This window comes from Bubalus bubalis, chromosome 22, assembly GCF_019923935.1.
Source record: "Bubalus bubalis isolate 160015118507 breed Murrah chromosome 22, NDDB_SH_1, whole genome shotgun sequence".
Lineage (NCBI taxonomy): Eukaryota > Metazoa > Chordata > Mammalia > Artiodactyla > Bovidae > Bubalus > Bubalus bubalis.
Genome location: NC_059178.1, coordinates 40,672,814 through 40,699,525, shown reverse-complemented (window position 1 = coordinate 40,699,525; position 26,712 = coordinate 40,672,814). Strand labels below are relative to the sequence as shown.

Sequence of the window (26,712 nt, the reverse complement as noted above, 5' to 3'; positions counted from 1 at the left end):
GCATATATTTATCTTTATGAGGAGTTGGCAAGCTGTATTCCAAGGTGACAATATCAAGACGCTTGCACAGTTGCTCCACATTCTCACTGTTCAGCAGGTATGCAGTGCTGTTTCCTTCTGGTTTCATTTTGTTCTCTGATGTTGGGCCTCTTTTCCTGTGCTAATTGTACATCAGGACAGCTTCCGTGAAGTGTGTATTCAAGTCACTAATTTTTATATTGTGTTGCTTTTGCAATGGCTCTTAAAACTTGTTTTCCTGTGTGCAAATCCTTTGTCATTTGTATGTATTACAAATATTTTCTCCTTGGCCATAGCTTGCCTTTTCACTTTAATAGCCTCTTCTTGATGAGAAAGGCTTAATTTTGGTAAAGTTTATTTTTTTGGTCACACTGTGTGGCATGTAGGCTTTTACTTCCCTGATCAGGGATGAAACCCATCAGTGGAAACACAGCCTTAACCACTGGACCACCAGGGAAGTCCCATAATTTTGGTTAAATTTATCAGTTTATATCTTTTATGGTTAACATCTCTTGTGTCCTGAAGTATCTGCCTATTCTAAGAGTCATGGAGATATTCTGTTTCCCTCCAGGAGATTTGCTCTACCCTTCTCATTCATTTAGATCTGTATTCATTCATTTAGATCTGTGATCCATTCTGAGTAAGTGTAGGTTGTGTGAAAGCATCAGTGTTTGGTGTTTTCTCATTATCTCATGGGTATCATTATTCCAGCTCCAAATGAAAACACTTCCCCCTTACTTACTGAATTGTTTGTTGAAAAGTCAGTAATGATGTGTGTGGATCTATTTCTGGACTCTGTTCTATCCACTAATCTATTTGTCCTAACTTTAGTATCACACTCTCTTCATTTCTGTAGCTCTAAAGCAAGTCATACAATCAAGTAGTATAAAGTCTTCCAACTTTTTTTTCTTCCTTCTTCATGATTTTCTTGGCTCTTTTGGGTCTATTCCATTTCCATATATACATTTCGGAGAAGGCAATGGCACCCCACTCCAGTACTCTTGCTTGGAAAATCCCATGGACGGAGGAGCCTGTTAGGCTGCAATCCATGGGGTTGCTAAGAGTTGGACACGACTGAGCGACTTCACTTTCACTTTTCACTTTCACGCATTGGAGAGGGAAATGGCAACCCTCTCCAGTGTTCTTGCCTGGAGAATCCCAGGGACGGGGGAGCCTTGTGGGCTGCCGTCTATGGGGTTGCACAGTTGGACATGACTGAAGTGACTTAGCATAGCATAGCATGGCATATATACATTTGCCAGTTTCTACAAGAAAGCCTCATATTTTAACATCATTGATTCTGTAGATCAATTTGTGGCCAACTGAGATCTTAACAGTATGTAGTTTTTCAATCTGTGAACATATTGATTACAGTTTTCTGTAGAAACTAAAGTATTCTAGTTTCTCTCAGCAGTGTTTTGTAGTTTTCTGGGTAGAAGGCTTGTACATCTGTTAATTGCTTTTAAGGTATTTGACTTCTTTGATGATAAACTGCATATTTAAAGTTTAATTCTCAATTGTTTGTGGCTAGTGTATAGACAGTACAACTGAGTTGCCTCATGTCCCCCCAAACTGGTAGTTCTGGTAGGTTTATCAAGCACACGTCAAGAAATCAGACAGTATGAGCAGTGTTATAAGACGTCTGATTTTCCAGAGTAAAAAGGGATTCACCTTTTGTCTACCTTTTTTCACAGTTATCACCTCAGAAATACTACCTTCTTTCTGATCTCCTTCTCCTTTGAAGAACATATAATTCTGGAGTTAAATATTTTCTTGGTATAGTTCTTGAAAAATGGAGACAGCACCAAATCTTTACAGAGGAACCTTTGTTTTTCAAATGAATGTAGAACAGGGAAATGAGGACATGGCCTACATGCTGCCTCTTATTTGCAGAATGGTGAACAAAGTACTATTTTTCAAGATCCCAATTAGACCAGAAAGACATATTAAAATGGGTTGGGACTAGAGTAGGGTGAACAGATTTGTGAGATTTGAATTATCCTTAACTGTCACATTTATGAATTATTCACTGTAAATAATCAAATCTTTTCATCATCTTTTTCATTCATTCCTTTCTTCCCAATTTAATTTACAACAGGGATCCATTTTTAACTTCAAATAAAACCAATATAAGGCACAACTATTCAGGAATATTTTATATTTTTCAAAGTATTTAGGAATTCTTTAATTAGAAAAATAAAGACAATGGGATTATCTATCAGGTTCTAAAAGTACCCATGAATGAAATCACTCACATCCCCCTCTTAAAAAAAACACAACACAACCTTAAATCACATTGTTGGTAAGTTTTCTTACAGTAAGAAATAAAACCAACCTACACTAGGTACAAAATCCTGAAATTCTGAGCATGAAAATAATTTACTGATTAGACATCCGATTTATTCAAGCATAAGGCCTACCAAAGAGAGAATGAACACAGCTCATGGAGTAGGGGAAAAACCCCAGCCAGCACTTGCTTTATCTCAGATTTCCTGGGGACAGAATTTACGCATTCTGTACTACAGCTTCACTCTACAGCGGCCACATGTGCTTGGTATTAACTTGAACATGGTATGAGAAACTTTCTGCACACTCAACTCGGCAAGTATCATTAGTGATGCAACTTTCAGAAGCAGTCTTAGGCACAAGAAACAGCACTGCCTGCAGCCAGAGTCTCATAAAGAAAAGAATATCATTAAATATAATCTTACAAATAGGAAGGAAAATACATGTAATTTTTGCCAATGGATTGCCTCACATACCAGGAAAAATGTTACAATTAGATTTTCTTTCCATGAGATTAAAACACTAATTTAATTGATACTCAGCTTTTAATTGATCCTCAGGTTATCTTGTATTTGAAACTGGAACAAGAAAACCGATTTACCCTAAGTGGAATTTAGGGAAGAAATGCAGGCCTAATAATATGGAATAATAGCTGCACTTCTTTGGTTAAATCATTAAAAAATGCCAATTAAACATTTTTAGTCGGATTTTATTAAAAAAAAAAAAAAAAGCAGCAGATCAACATTACAATTCAAGAACCTAATCTAAATATGCACTTGACAATGAAGCACATCCAAATATGGAGTGAAAAAATTTTTCCAAAAACCATCACATCAAACGTATCATCTCCAAATACCCAAATTATAAATCACTTCTGCAGGCCTTTTGTTGAGTGGAATCATAAACAAAAACAGAAGATTTATTGCTGTGAAAACAAATCTGTAGTACAGTAGTATGAATCTTGGGTGTTAAGTAAGCATAATCAGTTGAATCAAGTTAGGAAGTTGAAACTCTAATAAGAAATTTGTGTGTGTGTGTGAGCAAAGTCTGTAAGCCAGTTGACTCAAGAACAACTGAGATATCTAACTTGTTTTCCGAGACCAGACACCACTTTAAATCTCCATTTTTTGAAGGCAATTAAAAATTACAATTCCAACAGCCCATAAACCAAAAAAAAAAACCTGTAGAAAGCAATTAAAACTACGTTCAAAGAGCCACTTTTTTCAGCTCAATTTCAGCACCCCAAGGAAAAAAAAAACATCCACGACTATCACAGATGAAAACAGAATGAATGTCATTGGAATCAGTTATTTTTCCCCACTGAGGTATAAAATCTATATAGAAATTTGATACTATACTATAACAAATTGTACTTTTCATAGTTCTGTTTTAATTTCCTTTAAACCCTGTTTAATATAGTTTGTTTTTTAAATTGTTGTAAAAATGTTTTCATGATTCTGAATCTGGTTCCAGTTCATTTATTTTTATATCAGTATTTAATATACTGGCTACCAGTTCTAATCAGAAAAAACTTCGACGTCTCTCCACGATGACAGCACAGCCAGCGGGACTCTCGGCTGCGCGCAGACCATAAATAGGCGCCGCTGTCTGGAAAGCACAGTTCGCAGACTGTTTCAGTCTGAGGATTCTTTACGATGATTCTTGATGACCGACTCTTTCAATCTTGTAAACATCAGTGTGCACAGTCTCGCTACTACGTAGTTGCACGTCCTGGGACAGGAAGGCTGGTTCACAGCTAGTGGAAGCGAGGACAGTCTATAAAGTTTTAATGGCTGATAAACCTTACATCCTGCAGAAGGAAAGCACTTTTCCTTTTTTTGCTACTTAAGAATGATGGCAGAAATGTATGCTGAGGTAGCCCAGTCAGTCCTTACATTTTCCTTTTTTTGTAAATTTGGTCTCAGAATATTTCTGGAAGGGTGACGTTCCGAAGAAGCCACTGCTGGGATCGGCTTCCGTTGCAGTCTCTGATGCTGGGCACCTGGCTGTCCTCATCTGTGGCTTTGTCCAGGCACTGGTTACTGTTCACATGCTGCAGGGTCAATTTCTGAAAGAGACAGGGAACAAGTCTTAATGTGAACGTGGAAAACAGAAACCAAAGCACCTCCGACATCTTATTTGTGATTATGAAGTTCCTCTGTAGAAAAGTGTTTTGCAATATGAAATACAGATTATTTAAGACACTGGAGGAATGTATCTATGTTAAAGACAGCAACGCTGGGGGGAGGCATGGGGACTACAGTGGATTATGCTAGAGCTGCGATCAGATGACCTCAATTCTAAGTCCCAATTCTGCCGTAAGCTCTGCAATACTGTGGGAAAATCCCTTTTTGTGCTTTGATTGCCTTAAAAAAAAAAAGATCTTATTAGTGATTCCCAATTTAGGATCCTCTATTTTCCAAAAGGCATTTCAAAACTGCTTCATTTTCCCATGAGAAGGCTGTTCAAATTAACTCCGATTCCAAACTTTAAGTTCTTGGAAACTCAGGTCTTTCTGAAGACTTAACTCATAAGATTTATAAAACAGTCTTTAATAAGTGGCTGACAGATGTGACTATGTATCTTCCTCTCTATTTGTCTGCGTTCCAGACCTGATGCTGTCATGTTGATTTTTAGGAAAATTAAAAAAAAAATAAAAAATAGGACAGATGGGCATTAAGAGACACATACTGACCATACTAATCAATATGATACCAAGCCCTGGTCAGGTGAAGAACTCCAAAGCAACTATGTAGGAAAGCTAATTACTTTACAATTTTGTGGTGGTTTTGCCATACATTGACACGAATCAGCCATGGGTGTACATGTGTCCCCCATCCTGAACCCCCCTCCCACCCCATCCCTCTGGGTTGTTCCAGTGCACCAGCTTTGAGTGCCCTCTGTTTCATGCATCAAACCTGGACTGGTCATCTATTTCACATGTGGTAATAGACATGTTTCAGTGCTATTCTTCTAATCATCCCACCCTTGCCTTCTCCCACAGAGTCCAAAACTCTGTTCTATATATCTGTGTCTCTCTTGCTGTCTTGCATACAGGCTATCATTGTTACCATCTTTCTAAATTCCATATATATATGTGTTAATATACTGTATTGGTGTTTTTCTTACAAGGCCTCTTTTGTACCTATTTGAACTTCAAACAAAGCAAAACCTGATGACTGTCTACAACACAGCTATCTTAGCTTTGTCATTTCTTCTTCTGTGTTGTGGCCCAAGCAGAAGTTGACAAAGGGCAGTGCACATTCGCAGATGTCACAGTTTACTATCAACACTGACTTCAGGATTAGACACTTAATCCTTATAAATGCTTCAATAAGACCTGGAAGAGTCAGCATGGCTGTGGCTGGTTTTACTTTTATGCACATGCTGTTTAGTTTATGGGTTGAGGGGATGGGCTCTGCAGACATTTCTAGAGTGAACCCCAGATTTGTCACATACCAATGACACGCCCCAAAGCAAAAACCTCTCTGAGCCCCAGGTTCCTTATCGATGAAATGGAGAGACATACTTCTCAAGGTGTGAAGAAACATTAAACAGTGTGCAGAGAGTGCGGCCAGCTCAGAGTCACTCGCTGTCGGAACATTCCACAGCGTCCTGAGCAGCTGCGTACAGTCTGGCAGCCCTGAGAGCCGAAGGTCCCCACACATACCGCTGCTCCCAAGGCCTTTGGTCGTGTGTAGGACGAAAACAGAGCATTTTAAAAAGAACCCCTCAAACATTCCACAGGCCCTTCAAAGCGTCTCTGGGTGGCCACCTTCATCAGGCCCATTGTCAGTATTAATAAAAGTAAAAAAATGCATTATTTCACTTATTTAGAATCATTAAAATAAGCTTGTTAAAAAGAGGTTATTGATCCATGCTGGGTATTTAATGACTCAAAATTAAGACAGAATCCCCATAATTTCAGGGGGCTGCCACTCCCTTCAGGAGACTGGCTGCTGACCGCAGGACAGAGTTCTGGGGCTCGTGGTCACTGTACCAGCATCTGCACAGAAAAAGGCAGTGGACTAATTGTAACCTCTGAAAGGAGGATTGAGCTATAGTTATCACTGCATAAAAAATTTGCTGCTCCCTGCCTCTAAATGTAACTGTGATAAAATCTACATTTTCATTCCAGAAAGGACAGGTACAAGCAGTCAAAGCAAAAAGAGCCAAGTATCATAAACTCTGCAATATGTAATATAAACAGGACTTAAAAGATGTCAGAATATACATATTTAATAAAAGATAGTATGGTATCGTGCAAAGAATCTTTATTCAAGAATCCCAGGTCTGTCTGAGATCTGGTAGCACTGTTAACCTGCTGGGTGACCCTGGGCAATTAATTTCTATTCCAGGCTTCAATATTACATGTATTAAACAAGGTCCTGAATTTTATTTCTAGGATTCCTTTGAAATCTAAGATTTCACAACTTTAGGTTTAGATGATACACTACTGACGTAAATGTTTATTTTTCCAGATTGCCATTTTCAACTGGAGGCAGAACTCTGACGGGCCGTCTGTGCAGTAAGCCAAGTCGTGAGACCCCCGCTACAGCCTAACTCCTCCTCTGCCCAGTTCTGCCATCTCCCTTTTCACAGGTGTTGATCTCAAGAGTGCTCCCTAATAAACATCCTGAACGCTAAGCTTGACCTCAGAGAAGAGCCTGCCTCCAAGAAAACCCAGCCTGCTTGCAAAATGCTCCAGGGGTTTTTAAAACTTTACACTGGTAACTGGTTCTTTCAAAGTATCGTAAATCATCTCAAGCACCTTAATTTCTAATCAAACATTTGCTTTTTGAAAAACTGTTGTGGTAGACTGTATAGGTTATACACAGTCTGCCAAAAGCCATTCCCACACCCTGCCTCCCAGCTACATCATACCATAAAGACTGGAAAAGCAAATGCCTGCTTTTCCAGCCTCCCACACAGCTGGTGGATCACTCTGAGAAGTAGTTCTAGCCCGTGAGACCTAGCAAAGACCGCTGTGGAAGATCCAGGAAAAGCTTTGGCTTTCCTGATAAAGAGGAATTCAAGGAGCAGCATACCAGTTGTCTTTTCTTCTTGCCTTGATTTGGGAGTGACACCTTCTAGTGGCCACAAGAAAACGGCCAAGAATATTGCTGCAATGTTACCCCTGACAGCACTGTGTCACTGAATCCACATCAGAAGCCACTTACCTCCAGACTTAAGGGAAAAAACCCACTATTTGTTCATGCAACTATAAATAGGTTTCTGTTAACTATTTAAATATACTCCCATTTTTCAATGAACATATACAATTGGGAGGCTTTTAAAAATATTTTGGTTTCATAATGACTGTGGGGTGCCACTGGTATTCACTGTCTGGAGTCAGAGATGCCATATATCCTGCAGTATATATCCTGGGGCGGCTACACCCAAGGTGGCAGCAGCATGCACCATAGAAAACTCCAGAACAGAATATTCAGTCCATTTCCAACAGTCATATTAACTGAGCTACTGCACGCATACATACATATACATGGGTGTGTGTGTGTATATATATATATAAACTGTAGTTTGATACTGTGAAGGGAGACCCAGGAATTATAAAACATGGTCTCTGTCCTCTAGGATCCAACTAATAGAGGAGAAAAAGACTGATAGACAAATATTAAGGTTGGTGCAAAAGTAACTGTGATTGCATTGCTGAACTTTATTTGTTATGAGAATACAATCTTTTTAAAGCACATTTCTTGCTCTGTTTGCTAATGGCTTATTACTTGCTGTGTATTTTATATTATTCTAGAATAGGGAGATGATATTAGACAAAAAGCAGATTCAGGCAATTTTCTTAATCAAGTTCAAAATGGGTTGTAAAATAGCACAGACAACTTGCAACATCAACAAGGCATTTGGCCCAGTAACTGCTAATGAACATACAGTGTAGTGATGGTTCAAGAAGTTTTGCAAAGGAGACAACAGCCTTGAAGAGGAGTGCAGTGGCTGGCCACCAGAAGTTGATGACACCAGTTGAGAGGATCATCGAAGCTGATCCTCTTAACAATTACATGAGAAGCTGCTGCTGAAAATGACCACCATTCTATGGTCATTCAGCATTTGAAGCAAAGTGGAAAAGTGAAAAAGCTCAATAAGGGGTGCCTTCATGAGCTGACCGCAAATCAAAAGAAGTTATTTTGAAGTGTCTTTTTCTCTTATTCTATGCAACAACGACATTTCTCGATCAGATTGGGAAGTGCAATGAAAAGTGTATTTTATATGACAATTGGAGATGACCAGCTCAGTGGCTGGATCGAGAAGAAACTCCAAAGCACTCCCCAAAGCCAAACCTGCACCAAAAAAAGGTTATGGTCACTGATTGGTGGTCTGCTGCCGGTCTGATCCACTTCTTTCTGAATCCTGGCAAAACCATTACATCTGAGACGTATGCTCAGCCCATGATGAGAGGCACCAAGAACTGCAACACCTGCAGCCAGTATTGGTCAACAGAAAGGGCCCGATTCTCCATGACAACGCCTGACCACACACTACACAACTGAGGCCTCAAAAGCTGAATGAATGCGGCTACCAAGTTTTGCCTCATCCGCCATATTCATCTGACCTCTCGCCAACCAACAACCACTTCTTCAGGCATCTCGACAACTTTTTGCAGGGAAAACACTTCCATAACCAGTAGGAGGCAGAAAATGCTTTCCAAGAGTTTGTTGAATCCTGAAGCATAGATTTTTATGCTACAATAAACTTATTTCTTATTGGCAAAAATGTGTTGATTGTAATGGTTTCTATTTTGATTAATAAAGATGTGTTTGAACCTAGTTGTAATGATTTAAAATTCACAGTCTGAAACCGAAATTACTTTTTCACCAACCTAATAACTACAGAGAAGCACAAAATCACAGGGGTCAGAAACAATTATAATTAAGACAGAGAGAGCTAATTTCTGGCCGAGGGTGATGTCAACTCTGGGCCCTCAGGAACAGGTGGGATCTGTCAGACACAGGGAATAGCCTGACCTTAAATATAAAGTAGGAAAGAACTGGATATGGTCAGGGAATAGCTGGTCGAAGATGAAAGTAGACCATGATTGTATGTGACAAGTATAAGGAGAAAAGACAGCCAAAGTCAAAACTTGGTTTGGATCTCATTTAAGGGGTAGGATGAAGCAGTAGAGTGAAGCAAGCCGGAGAGAGAAAGCTATTTGAGAAACTGAACAGTACTGCATCTACAGGCAACAGGAAGAGGATTTTAAAAAAGTATCTGCTTAGCAGTCATAAATGCTATGGAGAAGTTAAGCATAAGAGATGAAAAAGCTCTGGCTTTGTATCCAGGAGCTGTTTCTGCAGTGTCAGGCCAAGGCAGGAGGCAGGGTTGAAGAAGCAGGGGCCTGAGTGTCAGCCATTCACTTGCTGTCATACAACACAAGAGAAGAGTAGGATGGTATGTAGAAAACGAAGTAGCAACAAAGTCTGTCCCAACGTGAAGAGAAGAAAGCCAGTGCTGGGAGCAGAAGAGAAAGAACCAGAGAAACCCATCCAGAAGATGCCGGCTCCAGAACGGGAGAGCACAAGCATCAGCTGGGAGGTTAGTCGGGTACGAGGAGCAGAAGGGAGATTCACTGGAGAGGCTCTGAGTCCTCACTGGAGAGGCTCTGAGTCCTCTCTGTGAGCACCACACATGGGTGCTGCAGAGGGGGCGCAGCTCCAGAGGAGAGCAAAGATAAAGTCACTGCCAAACAGGAGGAGCCAGAGAATTTCATTAATGAAACCTACATGTTTCATTCAGTAATTCAAAAGCCTCCTTACTGTTGCACTGCCTCCACACTGGACGGCAGAGCTTGAGGACACAGGGGAGAGTGACTGTAGTAACACGAGGCCCCAGGACTGGCGTCAACACTAGTTTAACTACTGGACAGATTGCAACAAGTGTGCTTTTAATTTATATTGCTTTTCCTGTCAATTTTGGGAGTATAAGAACAATTTGATTTATAGTATGCAGACTCCATAAGCATTCATTCTTTCAGGTATAAAGTAGTTTATATAGTACACCCTTTGACACACAATTTTATTACTAGATTTATTCCTATTTTCAACTGGAATGTAACTTACCACCGGGTCATACTCCCAAAGCTGGTTGCCTTTTAGGTGGTGGCATTTGAGCATTGTGACTGGGCCATTAAGTTTGGAGACATCCAAGCAAAGGTCATCTGTTCTAATTTCTTTGTTGGCAGTGTAAGAGAAAACCTGATAAACAAAAACGCATGTATAAGCTTTCACAGCAAAGTAAGTTAGTGTTTTATGTACCCAAGGATCTGGCAGGGAAAAAACAAGTACTGAAAACAAATGCTTTTTGAACTTGATTAGTATAATAGAGAATAAATGCTTTTTGAACTTGATTAGTATAATAGAGAATAAATGCTTTTTGAACTTTATTAGTATAATAGAGAATAAATGCTTTTTGAACTTTATTAGTATAATAGAGAATAAATGACTCAGAAAAGCCACCACTATTTTTGCAGAGGAGAAGAAAAAATGACCTTAAGTTCTCCGTATACACTGAGTTTATTGTCAAGGGTTGTCATCTGTTTGACTAAAAAGGGCAAAATAAATCTCATGTACAACAATGTAAATATGGTTCTCACAAAGGGCCGTTTACAAATGTTTCACTTTAAAAACAGTCATTAGATTGAAGGCTCCATTCTTCTAAAGGTCTTTATTATTTGCTCTTTAGAGGTAGGAAAATGTTTCCTGAATGATATCATGAGACAAAAAGGGAAGATTAAAACAAATCCAAAAAGTATCACTTTAAAGCTTTACTAAAATACTCACCTGATTACCTCCCATACCGTGACAGTTAAAAATTCCAACTTTTTCATTCTCTTTTCTAGCCATGTTATCTAGACACTGATTTGTTTCCACATTTCGTATCTAGGGGAAAATGAATAATGAAAACACTACGAGTTAGAGAGGTTCACTAGACAGACACATACAGATCTACACACACATTAAAACTGATTCAAACTTCCCACTAAATCTTTAATTCCTGAGGCAAGGTCTATGAGTTGAGAGCAGGGGGAACATCATGGCCTAAAGATTCTGTGGTCTAAAAAGCTCTTAACTATTTATATAATAATTTTTGTGTTTCAAGGAGAAATCCTTTAAGTTCTTATTTCTTTCTTTTATCCCAAGCTGTTCTTCTGGAATTTGTATTTAACTCAGTAAGCTCCACTTTGCCTAATAATTTTAAAGCAACCGAACAACTCCCTGTGGACACTGTTTGCCACCATGATAAGGGAGCAGTACTTTTGTTAACTACTTTGATGACTTCTTAGGAGATTAAAGGTGGGTATTTTCTAAGCAAAGAACCTAGAACTTGGCTTGACTGGGAAGCCTAAGCACACTGCAGTGCAAACACCACTCTTCTGTTAGATATTTGTCAATTACTGTAAAAAGCTTAATCAGTCATCAGAATTAGGAAGAATATTTTAAGCACTGCTCCTTGATATTTGTTTCTCTCTGAACCACAGTAGTTTAAAAGCATATGGCAAATTAACGGACATTTGTAAAGTCCCAAATCTATTCTCATACATTAGCAGGTAAGCCAAAGAGAAATGTGGGACAAACTATATGTTATGTAGATGGAAAGCTGTGTGTGATAGAGAACATGGCAGTAAAGCTAAAACCACAAATAACTCATTTATTTTCATAAACATGTGCTGTCTACATATTATTCTATTTTAATAAAGCATTAACAAGTCCAGATGCATTTTTTTTTTCATATAAAGATACAGTAGTCTAAGTATGAATAACTATTATTCCCAGAGGGTCAGAAGAAAAACTGGGGCTTTGGCCTAAGAGAGGGCCTCAGTTTAAGTCCAAATAATCCAGACCCTCTGAGGACAATTTCCTAAGAGTGACTAGTCAGCTCTATGCTGAGGCTGGGTGAGACAGGGCATCCATGTACCTCTTCTGGAGTCCAGCACAGAGTGGACTCAAATGGTAATCATCTGCGCTGCTGCCTTATCACCAGTCTCCTCCATCTAGCTATTCCATCAAAACCTCAAACTCAGTTCAAGCAAATACAGGATTTTCCAAATCTTTAATGCTAACATTTCTTTACCTGAACATTTTAACATAACCCTGCCACTCCTGCCTCTGAGGAGACTCCTGGGTATAACATATCACATCAGTCTCCAGGAATTCTTTTACTGCATAATACACATAATCTTTTTATCCATTATTTTAAAACAGAAACCTATTACCTCACAAGTAGATTTTATAAAAGGTTTTATACTTAGATACAAATATGCATGAAAGACATCTTTCTGTACCTCAGTGGATAGTCAATTAATACTTGATGAGCACAGCTCTCTTACGTGATAAAAAATTTAGTTCCAATTTTGACAAGATGAGTCTTTATCGCATATATCCATATAAACTGATTATTTCCTTATACTGTTGAAAAGTTACCAATCCCCAGTCCTACATTTTCTTCAATTTTTTTCCCTCCACATATAGACACAGAGGCTTCTGAAGACAGGTGGTAAATGTCACAGAAATGATGAGGGAAGAACCAACATCACTGTCAGCTTCTCCCTCTCACATGAGATGATTTTTTGGTTAAATACTTACCTTTTACCAAACTGAATATGAATCAAAATTTAAAAAGTGTAATTCTCCCCAAGTGTAACTGGACTTCCTATCACTCTGTAACTATATCAACTTTAGTGATGTTGTTACCGTAACTGATGTTGCTAACAATTACAGCAAATAAAGTACACTTACTCTGCACTAGGCATTGTTCTATGAGTTTTACCTGTAACATCATCTACTATTTCATCCATTTCTAAGAACATTTCTGGACTGTTTTCTGACATAAGAGATCTGGGCCTCCATCCCTTGAGAATACTAACAACAACTAGATGTGAGAAGTCGAGTTCTCCAAGGATTGGAAACCACGGCTTCCCAACACCTGTCTTGGTGACAATGAACTCTGATCAGCAAGAAGTGGCCCCACTAAGACGGGTGGTCAGGGACTGAGTGGTCAGTCCTCTGCTAGGGCTTGATGGCACTGCTCCAAAAAAGCACAGGGGAAGCCTCGCACACTCAGTGAGAAAGCGCTTCTGTAGAAGGGCAGCTGTGATGCTTGGTCCCTGGGCAGAGAGGATTCTGTCAGGCTTAACATATAAGTGGCATCTCTGAGCTGCTCTCCAGGCAGTTTTTCCATATGCTAATTGCTAGAGAAGACACTTTTCAGGGAATATCCTCTTCCTTTGTAGGAATACATGTGGGCTACCTCACCTATGGAGTGTGCGAGATGATTTTTTGAGGACATGAAAAACCAGGATAACTAAGGGTGAGTTTTGGGAACAGTTCTATCCTTTATGATGTCAAGAGGCAGTAGATCATTTATTTAATAGGCTGGTTTGGTGGGAGTTAATTTTGGAGCCTTTGGAAGAAGAAAAAATTAGGGACAAACATTTTTAAAGAAGTGTTGGATTAGATGTTCAAAACTGTAATTCCATATACAGCCTTAAGGCTATGTAACCAGTCACCTGCTCTCCAGTGAACTATGGAAGGTAGAAACGGTGGTGATATATACTTGTTTCAATGTTCATACTAGAATAGAAATAAGTACCAGACTTGTTTACTCAAAATTTGACACTTAAAATCATAACGATATCTGGAAGTATGTGGTTGGGGGCAATGGCCACACTTTCAAGGTTTCTGGAGGCAGATGGGTAGGTGTGAGAGCTTAGGGTTGGGGGAAGTGCAGGGCTGGGTCTCATTACTAGCCATGTGACCTTGGCAGGTCAGTATTCTAAGACAGTGATTCCCAAAACTACGATTTGCATAACAGTATCTGCCATTAAACAAAGGATTTTGTGATCAAGTATGTTTAGGAAATACTGGATTAACATCACCAACTCAATGGACATGAGTTTAAGCTCTGGGAGTTGGTGATGGACAGGGAAGCCCGGCATGCTGCAGTCCATGGGGTCGCAGAGAGTCAGACATGACTAAGTGACTGAAGTGGATTAACAAATTTAAATAGATTTTCTTTACTGAACAACTTCTCAAAACCTTTTAATAGACTCTTGGTAGGGGTGGGGACTGAAGGTACAGAAGAATGTAAGATATAAAGAACAGCAATTCCTAAATATTTTTGGCCATAAAATCCACCTCTCCTCCCCTATCCCTTGCCTTTCTAATGGGCACCTTGTGGGAACTCAGACATCAGCAGAAGTTGCTGTAAAATCTCATTTTCTCATCTGTAAGCGAGGTAACAGAGACAGACCCAGAAGAAACTGACACCCAGTAGGCCCACAATAGCTACTGATTTTCCTTCCTTAGCTTAGGTGTACACGGCTGTCACTAAAATGTTATTTTCCACCTTACAAGTTGATGATTGTGAGTGAAACCAGGCAAGAAATCAGAGCCTCAGTTTCTCGGTTTCTGCTACAGTCTCCTCCAGAATTCTGGCACCTCATTAGGGGGGACAGTGTAAGCAATTAAAGGTATTTTGGGATCTACTACTAAGGAATCTAGACTTACTTTTTCACTCTCTCCCATGAGAGTCATGAGTAACACTGGTTAGACATGAGGAAGAGTATGAATGTCAGTGGTTATGAGCACAAGCTCTCATGCCAGACTGCTTGTGTTCAAACCCTGTCTCTTCCATTTTGTGGCTGTGCCTGAGCCATGCTGCTTAAACCATTTCTCTGTGCCTTAACTGACTGACCCGTAAAGTGGGGGATAATAGTACCTATCTCAAAGTGTTGGGAAAATGAGTTAATATTCATAAAGCATCAGACTGGTGCTTGACATAAAGTTCATGCTCAGAAAATTTTAGGGTGCAAAAGCAAATGGTCAGTCCTTAGCACTGGTTAAACTGTAAAAGACTGGATTATTTGCTTTCTGTGGCTATTTAGACAGTTCAACTCCTGCATTAACAATGATTAGATATCACCATGAAACACATCTATTCAGTTTCAGGTTCTACCAGAGCTGTAATTACAGAGTGGGATTTTATGAACCCAGACACACTAAATGTACACCTTCTGATTTCTCCTTCTGCTCTAAAATCCTTGACTTCAGGTTTCCTTGGGCCCTTATAAGATGACAAGTGATCCTTGATGGGCTAGGTTCTAGTCTCTGGGGAAGGAAAGCTCACACAGGAGGAGCTATGATCACAAGCACAAGTGCCCTGCTGCACTGTGGTGGGTGCTTATAAACAACCCCAGTCCCCACACCAGCACTTCACCCGGGACAGTGTGGCCTGGCATGAAGGGCATAAGTGCTTAAAACCAGCTGTTACTAAGGCAATAACAAGCAGGCCAGAGAGGGTAAAATCTGTTCTTTATACACAAAGCCAGCTGGCAAGAGGCAGGTAAAAGGCAAGCTTGCCTTGGCAATCAGCTACTGTGGGTTAGACAAGTGGCTCTTTGTAATACGCCTATATTCTGACCTAGCTAACAATGCCTAAGTGTTGTCCAAAACTGGGTCGGTTCAAAGGAAGAAAAGAAAAAAAAAACTCCTGAAAAGTTGCTGTGCTGTGCTAAGTCCCTTCAGTCATGTCTGACTCTTTGCCACCTTATGAACTGAAGCCTGCCAGGCTCCTCTGTCCATGGGATTCTCTGGGCAAGAATACTGGAGGGGGCTGCCATGCCCTCCTCCAGGGGATCTTCCCAACCCAGGGTTCGAACCCTAGTCTCTTACATCTCCTGTATTGTTGGGTGGGTTATTTACCACTAGTGCCACCTGGGAAGCCCCATTTAAAGGTAAGCAACTGCTAACAGCCTTCCCATGGCCTCACCCACGCTGGGCCTTCCTTGACTGGAATGAGGCTACAGCAAAGGGAGCAGGTGCTCACTAATGAGGCAAGAGCTCCACATACTCCTCGTGTGTTTGAGGTGACTTCCTTAAATCACAACAAAGTTCAGAGGCAGGGAGCTCACGTCAGCCCTGAAGCAGCCTCAGTACCTGCCAAGGATGGACATGGGCGTCCATGCTTGCCTTGGCTCTGGAGATGCTGTGACCAGGCGGCTCCTCACCACCCTGCAGCTCCCCCTGTCATCTGTTTGCTCCACCATATCCTATTAATTTCTATTTTATGTCTTCCCCTCTTTCCCCAAACCCCCATCACCAACAATCCCCCTTCACTCTCAGCCCACAATCTTGTGTTCAGCTGAAGAATCAAGTCACCAGACAACTTCCTCTCACATCCACCTCAAAGTTCCAGCTTCCAGCCCTCAACCCACAGTTCACCTGACTGGGGCCCACCCCTCTACCTTCCTTCCTGGTGCAGTGGAGGACTGCCTTCTCCCCCCACCACCTCCCTACTTGTGCATCAGAGCTCACCACGACCCCCCTCCACGTGACTCCAGCCATCAGTGGCTCTTTTCTAGCATCTTCAAATTTTCTCCTTTGTATCACTGCCATCAGCACCATTTCATCTTAGTAAAAACAAATAGAAAAGCCCTTCTTTAACCCCATTTACCTCTCCCGCTACCACTCACTTCTCTGTTCACCTTTACAGTACAATTTCTTGTCCATGCTTCTCATCTCTACTTCTTCTCCTGATCTCCTATGAAGCCATCAGAGATCCTGTCCCTCCCCATCTCCAGGGGAACCCTCCTGACACAGTGAGAGGGAGCTTCCAGACAACGTCTCCCTCACCAACCCAGTGGCCAGTTCTCAGGACTCATCTTCCTCCCTTCTCTGCAGTGCTCCACACAGTTGATCTCTTCCTCTTTCTTAAAGCAAGTCCTTCACTTACTAGGCACATCATTCTCCTGGGTATCTTCCTATTTCAATGCCTGCTCCTTCTCAATCTTTTTAGCTGATTCCCTCTCATCTTCATAATGTCTAAATTGTGGAGTTTTTTAATGTCTTATTCCTCATTCCTTCCCTCTTGTCCATCTACATTCACTCACCCCAAGGTGCTCTCATCAAGTTCTGTGGTTTTAAAAACCACCTATACACTGACAACCCCTAAATTTAGATCTCCATCCCAAACTTTCACCCAAACTACAGTTTTTTATTTTTTAATGCAACTACCTACCTAAAGATAGGAAACCATAAACAAAACCAAAAGACAACCCACAGAATAGGAGAAAATATCTGTACACGATGCCATCAACAAAGGATTTACTCTCCAAAATTTACAAACAGTTCATGTGGCTCACTATCAAAAAACGACTCAATCAAAAAATGTGCAGAAGACCTAGACAGACATTTCTCCAAAGACACACAGATGGCCAAGAGGCACGTGAAAAGATGCTCAACATCACTAATTACTAGGGAAATGTAAATCAAAAGTACAATTAGGTAGTACGTCACACTGGTCAGACCGGCCACCATTAACAAGTCATAACAAGTGCTGGAGAGGGTGTGGAGAAGTGACCCCTCACTACACTGGTGGTGGGAATGCAAACTGGTATACTACTACGGAAGATTCCTCAAAAACTAAAAACAGACTTGCCGTATGATCCTGTAATCCCACTACTGGTCATGTATCTGGAGAAAACTGTAATTCAAAACACGCACCCCAGTGTTCACTGCGGCACTGTTTACAATAGCTAAGACCTGGAAGCAACCTAAACGTCCTTCAACAGATGAGCAGATAAAGAAGATGCGGTAGATATATACAATGGAATAAAAAAGAATGAAATAATGCCATGTGCAGCAACATGGACGGATGCAAAGACTATCAAGCCAAATACCAAATGATATCACTTATATGTGGAATCTACAATATGACACAAATGTTTGTTCTATGCAACAAACAGACTCACAGTCACAGAGAACAGATCTGTGTTTGCCAAGGGGAAGGTGTGGGAGAGGGATGGATTGAGACTGTGGGATTAGTAGATGCAAACGATTATATACAGAATGGATAAACAACTGTAGAGCACAGAGAACATATATTCAATATCCTGTGATAAACCATAATGGAAGAGAACACGAAAAATAATGTATATATACATGTATGTATCACTGAATCACTTTGCTGTACGGTAGAAACTAACACAACATTGTAAATCGATGATACTTCAATAAATTAAAACAGAAACCATCCACATCTCCTGGTGCTTAGGAGACAAATTCCTGCTAGAAAGAGACTTGAAAAAATAACGACTGGTCCTCCCACAGAAAAAGGTGAGAGGCTAAACTACTAACATCAAAACCTCAGAAAGGCAAAACTGTCAGGGTTGAGGAGACAGAGACCCCTCTGTGCGATTACTCAGAAGCTTTGAAAGATCAGGCCTAAGAAGCATACCTGAGCTGGAAGTGAACTAAGTCTTTATACAACTACAATCCAGCCCCACCTAGCTCAATCTCTGTTACAGACTGAACTGTGTCCCCTCAAATTCACATGTTGGAGTCCTAACCCCCATTACCCTCAGAATGTGACATCATTTGGAGACAGGTTCTTTACAGAGGGAGTCAAATTAAAATGAGGTCATTGGGGTAGGCCTTATTCCAGTGTGATTGGTGTCCTTAGTAAAGAGGGAAGACCTCTTTACACAGGAGACCGCCATGTGAAGACGAAGGCAGAAATCAGGGTGATGCTTCCACACACCACGGAATACCACAGACTGTCAGCAAACCACCAGAAGCCAGAACGAGGCAGGAGAGAGAGTCTTCCTCACAGGCCTCAGAAACCTGCCCACAGTCTGATCTTGGATTTCTCGTCCTTAGAACCTCAAGACATTACCTTCCCATGTTCTATGCCACTGCCACTCAGTTTGTGGTATTTTACTACGGCAGCCCTAGGAAACTACTGGGACTCCTGACTTGATCATACCCTTGGACTAAGGGAAGGACCCATGTAGATTTCCTATACACAGCACTGCTTTGGCTGGGAAGCAGAGTGACTGGCTATTGACAGTCTAGGAAGACAGTGAGGACAGGGCACAGGAAATGCTTCCCTGAGGCCGCCCAGCAGTTATACCAGTAGGTGCAAGGGCAAGCCTCTTTCAAACCAGACCCTCCACTGTGGGCATCCAACTCCAAAAGCACAGCTAATTGTGTTGACCAATTATAAGCATTAATAAATAAATAATTTCAGGTTTCAAGAAGATTTGCTGCTGAGTTCTAAGAGCAAAGACTAAAGTCATCAGCAGAATAAGCATGCTAACCCACAAGCCCACATGGAGATTTGGGGCTCTGAAAGGAAAATAAACAGGTGTTAAAAACACAACTTATTATACACAGTCTTTCAAGTTTCCTTGTTAGTTCTTTACAATTCTACTTTCAAGTTTCTCAAACTTTGATTCAGTCTAGTTAATGTTAGGATATCACCTTCAGGAATGTATGGTTTCAACTAAATGAACCAGTTTGTTAAAATAAATCTATTGAAGACACTAATATAACAAAAGTCCAACTGTGAAAGATGAGAGGTAGAGCCTTATTTTAATAAAATGTAACATGATAAATTAATAAGACTTCAAGTTATGAGGCAGACTGCATCAACTAACAAGGACTTCTTGTACTTGAGTTTAAGTAATTTTAACATACAGGTACTCCCTTGTTAGAAGTTTAACCTCTATTCTTTTTTTACAAATAAGTGAGAACCACACAGAATACATTTTTTTTTTTTTTTACCTCTCCCAAAGAGAAATAGTGACGTGGAATCTGAGAATCAGGATAAATATTCTCTAGGTACCAAGAGAATGGTCTGCATTGGAGTTTGTGCCTTAGACCAAGTCTTGATGATATATCTCCATAATCTACCTTTGTAACACCTGGTAAAAGAAATAAGTCACTGAATTATTAATGTTCTGTCAGGTAATACATTTCTATTTATATATTGCATCTAACAAGCCAAACAGGAAAAGCAATATCATTTTGGTGACATACCACAAATCTACCTTCCAAGGTATAAAACAAGAAAATAATGTGTTTTCCAAAGAAAAATTAAATTCATATGAGAACAGTTTACATGCCAATACATACAAATGTAAGTTACATGGGATCACAAAACTTTAATATTTGCTAAGGCAAAAACAAAGATCAATTTTGCCCAAATATGAAACAGATGTTAAACAGAGCAATTGTTTCCAGTCAGGTATTTCTCACACAGGCTCCCTAAATTGTGCACCCACCCCCTACCCCAACCCCAGACAGTCTTGTGGTGACTGAAGAGTATAGAATCATAATGTCAGGCAGATTTATAGTTGATGGAACAGCTGTTGCCACAAAACTCTGAAAAGCAGAGAAAAGCTCCTGGAGGCACGATACATACAGGGCTTTGCACTGGCCCTGAAATACTTGACCGTTTCATGTAAATGTTGAATGTTGCAGTTAGGTTTTAAGAAAAAAAAACACATGGAAAGTACCTGGGCTAAAACAGTAACTTCTGCAATACTGGATCATGTATTATTATTGTTCCCTTGTGCGTGCTATGTCACTTAAATTGTGTCTGACTGTTTGTGACCCTATGGACTGTAGCCCACCATGTTCCTCTATTCATGGGATTCTCCAAGCAAGAAAACTGGAATGGGTAGCCATTCCCGTCTCCAGGGGATCTTCCTGATGCAGGGATCGAACCTGTGTTTCTTGTGTCTCCTGTGATGTAAATATTATACCAGGCTTTTGCTAAGCACTTTCTATACCATATGTAATTTCATTTATTCTTTACAACAACTCTGCTCAAAGCTTCTTTTCCAGTCCTTCTTACCTCTCCTCAGAATGCATTAGGATCAGGCCAAGAAAGTTTGTTTTGTGTTTCTAATACAAAATAATGCTAACCTGGAGAAATTATATAGAAGAAATTCTTGAATTCATCCATCCATACTTCTGCAAGTCGTCTGTTATTTTTATTGATAATCTGCCCCGTGCCTCCTGGAAACGTGTAGGGTGTAGCTTTTCGAAACACATGTCCAACATGTGAGCAAGTAACAATCTCCAAAGTTCCTCCACACTGCCAAATCTGGAAACAGCCGCAAAGAAGACCCGTTTTAAACACTGACAGTTAAAAAAAAAAATCGTTCACATCTACTGAATTTCATGGCTGGAATTTCACAGAATCAAGGGTGTACGTACAGTGGAGCTCCTGCTACATGGTCTCAGAGTCAGTGCTTCCTCAATTTCTGGTTCTGATCAAACCAGAAGTTGAAGGTTAAATTCAGAAAAGACCTGAGGTCCAGAGCAGTGTTTTCTTCTAACTGCAGTCCATCAATCATAATAGGGTCATAAAATTCAAATTTGATGAATTGCAACCAGCACTTAGTAACAAGGACATACTGTTTGATGAAATGTTTACATTATGGGTTGTGTGTATAATGTATTTATTAATATGGTTCATGGCCAAAAAACTTTTGACCATGGAGTGGTCAGCCAGGGCCCTATCTGTTCGTCCTTCTCCAAACCTGTGTCACAACCTATACATTAAGCAGAATCTAGGACTCTCAACTTGTGGATTACTCATGAATTACTCAGTGGCCAGTGAGAGCACAGTCTAGTGTCTTTGTGAGCATAAAAACAAAAAGAGGGGTAAAAGAAAGATCATTAAGTATGGTTTTACATCCTTAATCAATTATCCTTCTACTCCTTTCAAAATACATTTTCCTGTAAGTTAAAAGTCTATTTAACTGTAGACTATTTTCAATTACATTGCTTTTTGAAAAGTCTTGACTTTGTTAAATACTCAGTGTGCCCACTTTAACGTTTTCCCAGGATCATAAAGTGATACAGCCAAATAGGATCTCCAAGATGCTCTGGAGTCCAAACCTCTCCTCTTATAAAGACCAAGGTGATCCACCAGGAATGCAGTGAGCTAGCAGGGCTAGACTTCTGTGCAGTTCACTATGGTTTCCAATAAGCCATGTGTCTAAAGTTCATTATTTTCAGAAATACACATCATTCTAAAAATAAGTTGATTTTTGTGAACATGAAATGCATAAGACTTAAGGCTGACTGGGTTAAATTAATTTAGAATAATTTAAGAATTCTTTTGCCTTTTTCTTTTTATTGAAAAACAGAAAGCTGGTAAAGTGGCCAAGTTTAAATAAGAGAGAACAATTCTCAAACCAGAAGGACACAGCATATTAAAGAAGGCAAAATCATGTTTTTGGCAGTTAAGGAACAAAGTAGCATTTACGAACTACATGTTATTTTTATTTACTTTTAGAGTTTGAATTACCTCCTTGAAAGTAAAGACAACTGGGGAATCCTATGTAAATTTTACAGGTGGACTACTAATATAACTGAATTATTTGCTTAAAATTTTAGAAAGATACTTTAATAGTATCAACAAACTTTTTATGGGCTGAAGGCTGTGAAGTCTGATTAAACTCATATTAAATTCACTTTTTATTTTTTCTTTAGAAAGAACACGAATATTCAAAGCATATTCATATTTGAGGTTATACAGGTTACTTTTTTCAAAGGGAACTTACCCTAAAGGAAATTTCTAGGTTTTCTCCTCCCCAAATATCCATTCCAGCATCATATGTTCCAATTTCCTGAAAGTAATCTCTGTCTATTGAAAAAAGGCCTCCTGCCATTGTAGGTGTTCTGAAATTCAATCATAATACTATACTGTTAATTGCAACAATTTAAAGTTTACTATCAGTTTTTGCTTTTAAAAGTAGTTTTATAACTGTTGATAACTATGGAATAAATGCTGATTCTCACACTCTTCAGAAACTTTCCCAGGCCCCAAGGGCTTTGTTTTTATGCTGAGTTATTTGGTTTCCAGATATGACCTGCACCCCAGTCACGCTGTCACAGCTCCTCCTGGACACCCTTCCCTGCCTGGTCCCAAGGGCTCTTACTGTCTTCAGTACCATTCCTGATCCTCAGGTCCTGACTGAGCTTCCACCCAAAACTCCTTAAATTGAAGCTATTTTTTGTAATCTTCTTCATCTAACTGTCATGCACTCCAGAGTTTTGAGCAACTAAATATGCAGTTGACCATGTTAACCAAACAGACTCACATCAGCAGCTCTAGCACACCAGGTTTTAAAGGGTGGCAAACACTGCAAAGATGATTAAACAGGATGAAAACAATGCAGCTCTTTTCCTGAACTTTAAGGAAGGAGATGAAGTACAGAATAAATCAATAGATTCCTCTTAAGGGGATCATCATCCTGACCAAGTACAGTAAATTCTCTGCCACAAAACATGGCTCAGGTATGCAGAGTGAGTGGGAACAGGTTGAACTAAGCATAGAAATGATAACAAAGGAGGATTTAAATAAATGAATACCAAGTACTGGTTTACTTGAAGAATGAGTATGGGAGAAAAATGGGTTCCAACTAGGGAGAATGTAATTAAATTCTAGGAACAGAGGACACATGTAGATAATAGTTTAGGATGAACTGGCCACCTACATACCCTAAAACATCCTCATTCCATGCACTGGTGAGGGAGGTAGCATTTGCTTTTACAGAAGAAATAGCTGTTTCCACTAAGAAGTTAGGCCTTACTTTGATTTTAGAAGACAAAAAAGAATGAGAAAGCCTAATATCTTAGGAGTCAAAGGAAATAGGCTGACACCCAGCATTATCCTTCAGTGCAGGGGTTTCCTCCCCTAGGTTTGGCATCTAATTTTCCTAGAACTGTTATACATGTAAAACAGGCATTTATACAGACATCCCTGCCTACCGCCCTACCCCCCAGTTTCGGGAAGACTCCTAGCTTTTATCAGATTTTTCAGAGAAGTCTATCATCCATGAAATGTTTAGCAACCCTTGGTTTAGATGCTGATTTGAACTGTCAGCCAAAGAGTGAAAAAGTCCCTTTACTGGGAAAGTAGGAGAGGACTTGGGCTGGCTAGGGACAAAGAGCATAGAACTAGTGAAAGCTTTCTCCAGCTGTCAGAACTGGACTCAATTCAAAGGCAGACAGATCTGGGAAGCCTAGGAGAGGAGAAGGCTAAAAAGCAAGTCTCAATTACTACAGAAGCAACAGGCTGATGCAACCAGAATAAATCCTAGGATGGCTCAGAAGGCTCAAGGTTTCTCTCTAAAGGTCCTCAATAGCATGAAGCTTTTTATCCCTTTTTGAGGGGGAAAAAAAAATCTATATAGGACCAAATACAGAACAAAAAAAAAAGCAGAAATGCATTAATGGATAGCCCTTTTATACTTTTGTCAATTCTAGTTATTTTTATACTTGAAACAAGTTTTTTTTAACCTTGTAGCATGGTAGATGTCTGAATTTAAAGTCTTACATTTTATTACCCAGTTTTAGGCAATATTTTCACATCTTGGCACTTACAATTACTGAAGGGATGGTTTAAGTTAAATATTATTATCCTTAGTGACTGAATTAAAGCATAAATTACAGATTTACAAACTGCTGTTCATGTAGGAATGAAAGAACGTATGTATGTCACTATCATTTCTCATAGGCACTAGATTTATAGAAATGAAAAATTTGAACTTACTTTTTTTACTTAAAAAAGAAACCCGTCTTTGAAATAATGACATTATTTCAAATAAATAATGATATTACTTCAAATAAATGAAAAATGGCTCTTAACTTCACATATGGTGAACAAATCCTTCATGTCTTTCAAAATACATTTAAAATCCTTCTAATGTGATTCCCGAAGCTTCACAATCCCCTGCCAGTAACACTTTGGGGAAAATGTTTGACAAATCAATTACCTCACAGGAAGAGTCCGATCACCTTTCCTTCTGTCCATTTCTCTTTGGGGAACAGGATACCAGCGAAAGTTGAGCTTCCAGTTGAACCCGCCATAGGTCATGTCAGAACCTGCCATGTACTCGAAAGTGTCATCACTGATCACATCTATGATGGGACAGACCACCGTCTTCCTGGAATCATAAAAGCAGATGAAAAATCTTTGAAAACTTTCCTTTTTGAGGTCTATCATAACAACTACATAACAAGTATATACTAAGTGTTTTTAAAATAAAAATGCATTCTATAATGTTAAGGACAATGGTGAAAAAAATCCCCCACTCTATCCTACCAAGCTAGCATCATTTATCCTATTTATTTATAACCCATCGAAAATAACCTTCCACCCCTTTTCCATTCGGACTTTTTACATTTTTTGCCACATGAAAAGTACTTCAAATATTTCTACAGTATTAAAAAATAACACTTTTAATGACTACATATTTAACAGTTTTAAGCTAATAACTTTCTTAAAACATAGACTTTTGGACATTTGTGTTTCTTATAGATTTTTGCTATTAAGAAACTAAGGGGTCATGTTCATATATATTTTTTCACTTTTGCTTGAAGAGTAAACTTCTAGGAGTAAGACTAGTGAATTAAATAATTTTTTGTGGCACTGCTCACTACTACTTTCCAAAAGTGTTTTATGTATATGTATATACAGCTTCCTTATAATGCCATCAACTTTGGATGCTATTTTCTTGCAATTGTGTAATTATAATAATGTTAAACAGTATCTCTGGGTTTAAAAAAGTTTATATTTTCTAATTATTAGAATGAGTACTTTTTATTGCAGTTTGTATTTCTTCATATAAATTGTCTGATCATACACACTAAAATGTTTTTCCTTTTGGTTACTGCGATTTTTATGAACCTGAAAAACCACACATGACCACAGCTCCTTCTAAGGAACACTGCCCCTCTCAGAGCCATTGGGAGCCACATTTTAGAGTATCCTCCCCATCTGACTGGTGTCTTATTTAAGAAATCTTTCCTTACTCCAAAATCATATTCTCCTATTATCTTCAAAATGAATTGTATTTTTGCCTTTCACATTTGTCTTTAGTCTTCATGAAACTGATTTTGGGTTTTCATGCAGCAAGTATCCAACTTCGTTTATTTTCCTTACGGGCGACCAACGGTCCCAGTGGTACTCATCTCACAGTCTGCTGTATCATAAGGGCCAGCTCTGTCACAGGTCAAGTTTTCACACAAACATGGACTAGCTCTGTTTCACTAGTCTAATCCCTGCATCAATACATCACTGCCACAATTAAACAGCTTTAAAATAAGTCTTGATATCTAGTAGGACAGGCCCAGTTGTACTTGACTCTTCTTTTTCATGGGTATTTTAGCTGTTTTTTTTAAAAAACATGTATTTCCATATAAATGTCAGCATCAGCCAGTTTCTCGAAGAAAATTCTGCTGAGATTTCAATTAAAAACACACTGAATTTATAGATCAATGTGGGGAGAAATGACATTTTTATATTGACTTTTCTATCCATTAATATTATCCTTCTCTCTGCTCAGATTATTTTCCAGTGAATTTCAACAATTTTCAATTTCATGCATCATTTGTTAAACATATTCCTAATCACAGCCTATGATTTCCATTGCTATTATAAATGGTATCATTTCTTTTCTTCTTTTTACATTGTATTTCCTAACTATTCCTGCTGGTATGGAGAAAGCAACTGACTTTTCTGTGGTGATTTTATATTTGGCAACACTGCTAAATTCTTATTATCTCTACTACTTTGTGTATA

The 26,712-nt window shown here is 39.3% G+C and overlaps 1 protein-coding gene and 1 long non-coding RNA gene across 2 annotated transcripts in view; one reads left to right on the top strand and one right to left on the bottom strand.

Annotated features, from left to right (window-relative positions):
* LOC123331234 overlaps positions 1-6,959 on the top strand; it is a 48,382-nt gene extending 41,423 nt beyond the window's left edge. Inside the window, exon 2 of the long non-coding RNA XR_006547776.2 lies at positions 6,786-6,959. This is a non-coding gene — a long non-coding RNA (uncharacterized LOC123331234). The remainder of the gene's footprint in view (positions 1-6,785) is intronic.
* Positions 2,160-26,712, bottom strand: part of GALNT1 (polypeptide N-acetylgalactosaminyltransferase 1) — an 80,909-nt gene continuing 56,356 nt past the window's right edge. The window contains exons 6-12 of the mRNA XM_006042067.3: positions 24,905-25,075; positions 22,688-22,805; positions 21,039-21,219; positions 19,893-20,032; positions 11,112-11,210; positions 10,392-10,526; positions 2,160-4,372 (exon numbers count right to left, since the gene is read on the bottom strand). Coding sequence (XP_006042129.1) covers positions 4,226-4,372; positions 10,392-10,526; positions 11,112-11,210; positions 19,893-20,032; positions 21,039-21,219; positions 22,688-22,805; positions 24,905-25,075 — 991 coding nt within the window. The 3' untranslated portion in view covers positions 2,160-4,225. The remainder of the gene's footprint in view (positions 4,373-10,391; positions 10,527-11,111; positions 11,211-19,892; positions 20,033-21,038; positions 21,220-22,687; positions 22,806-24,904; positions 25,076-26,712) is intronic.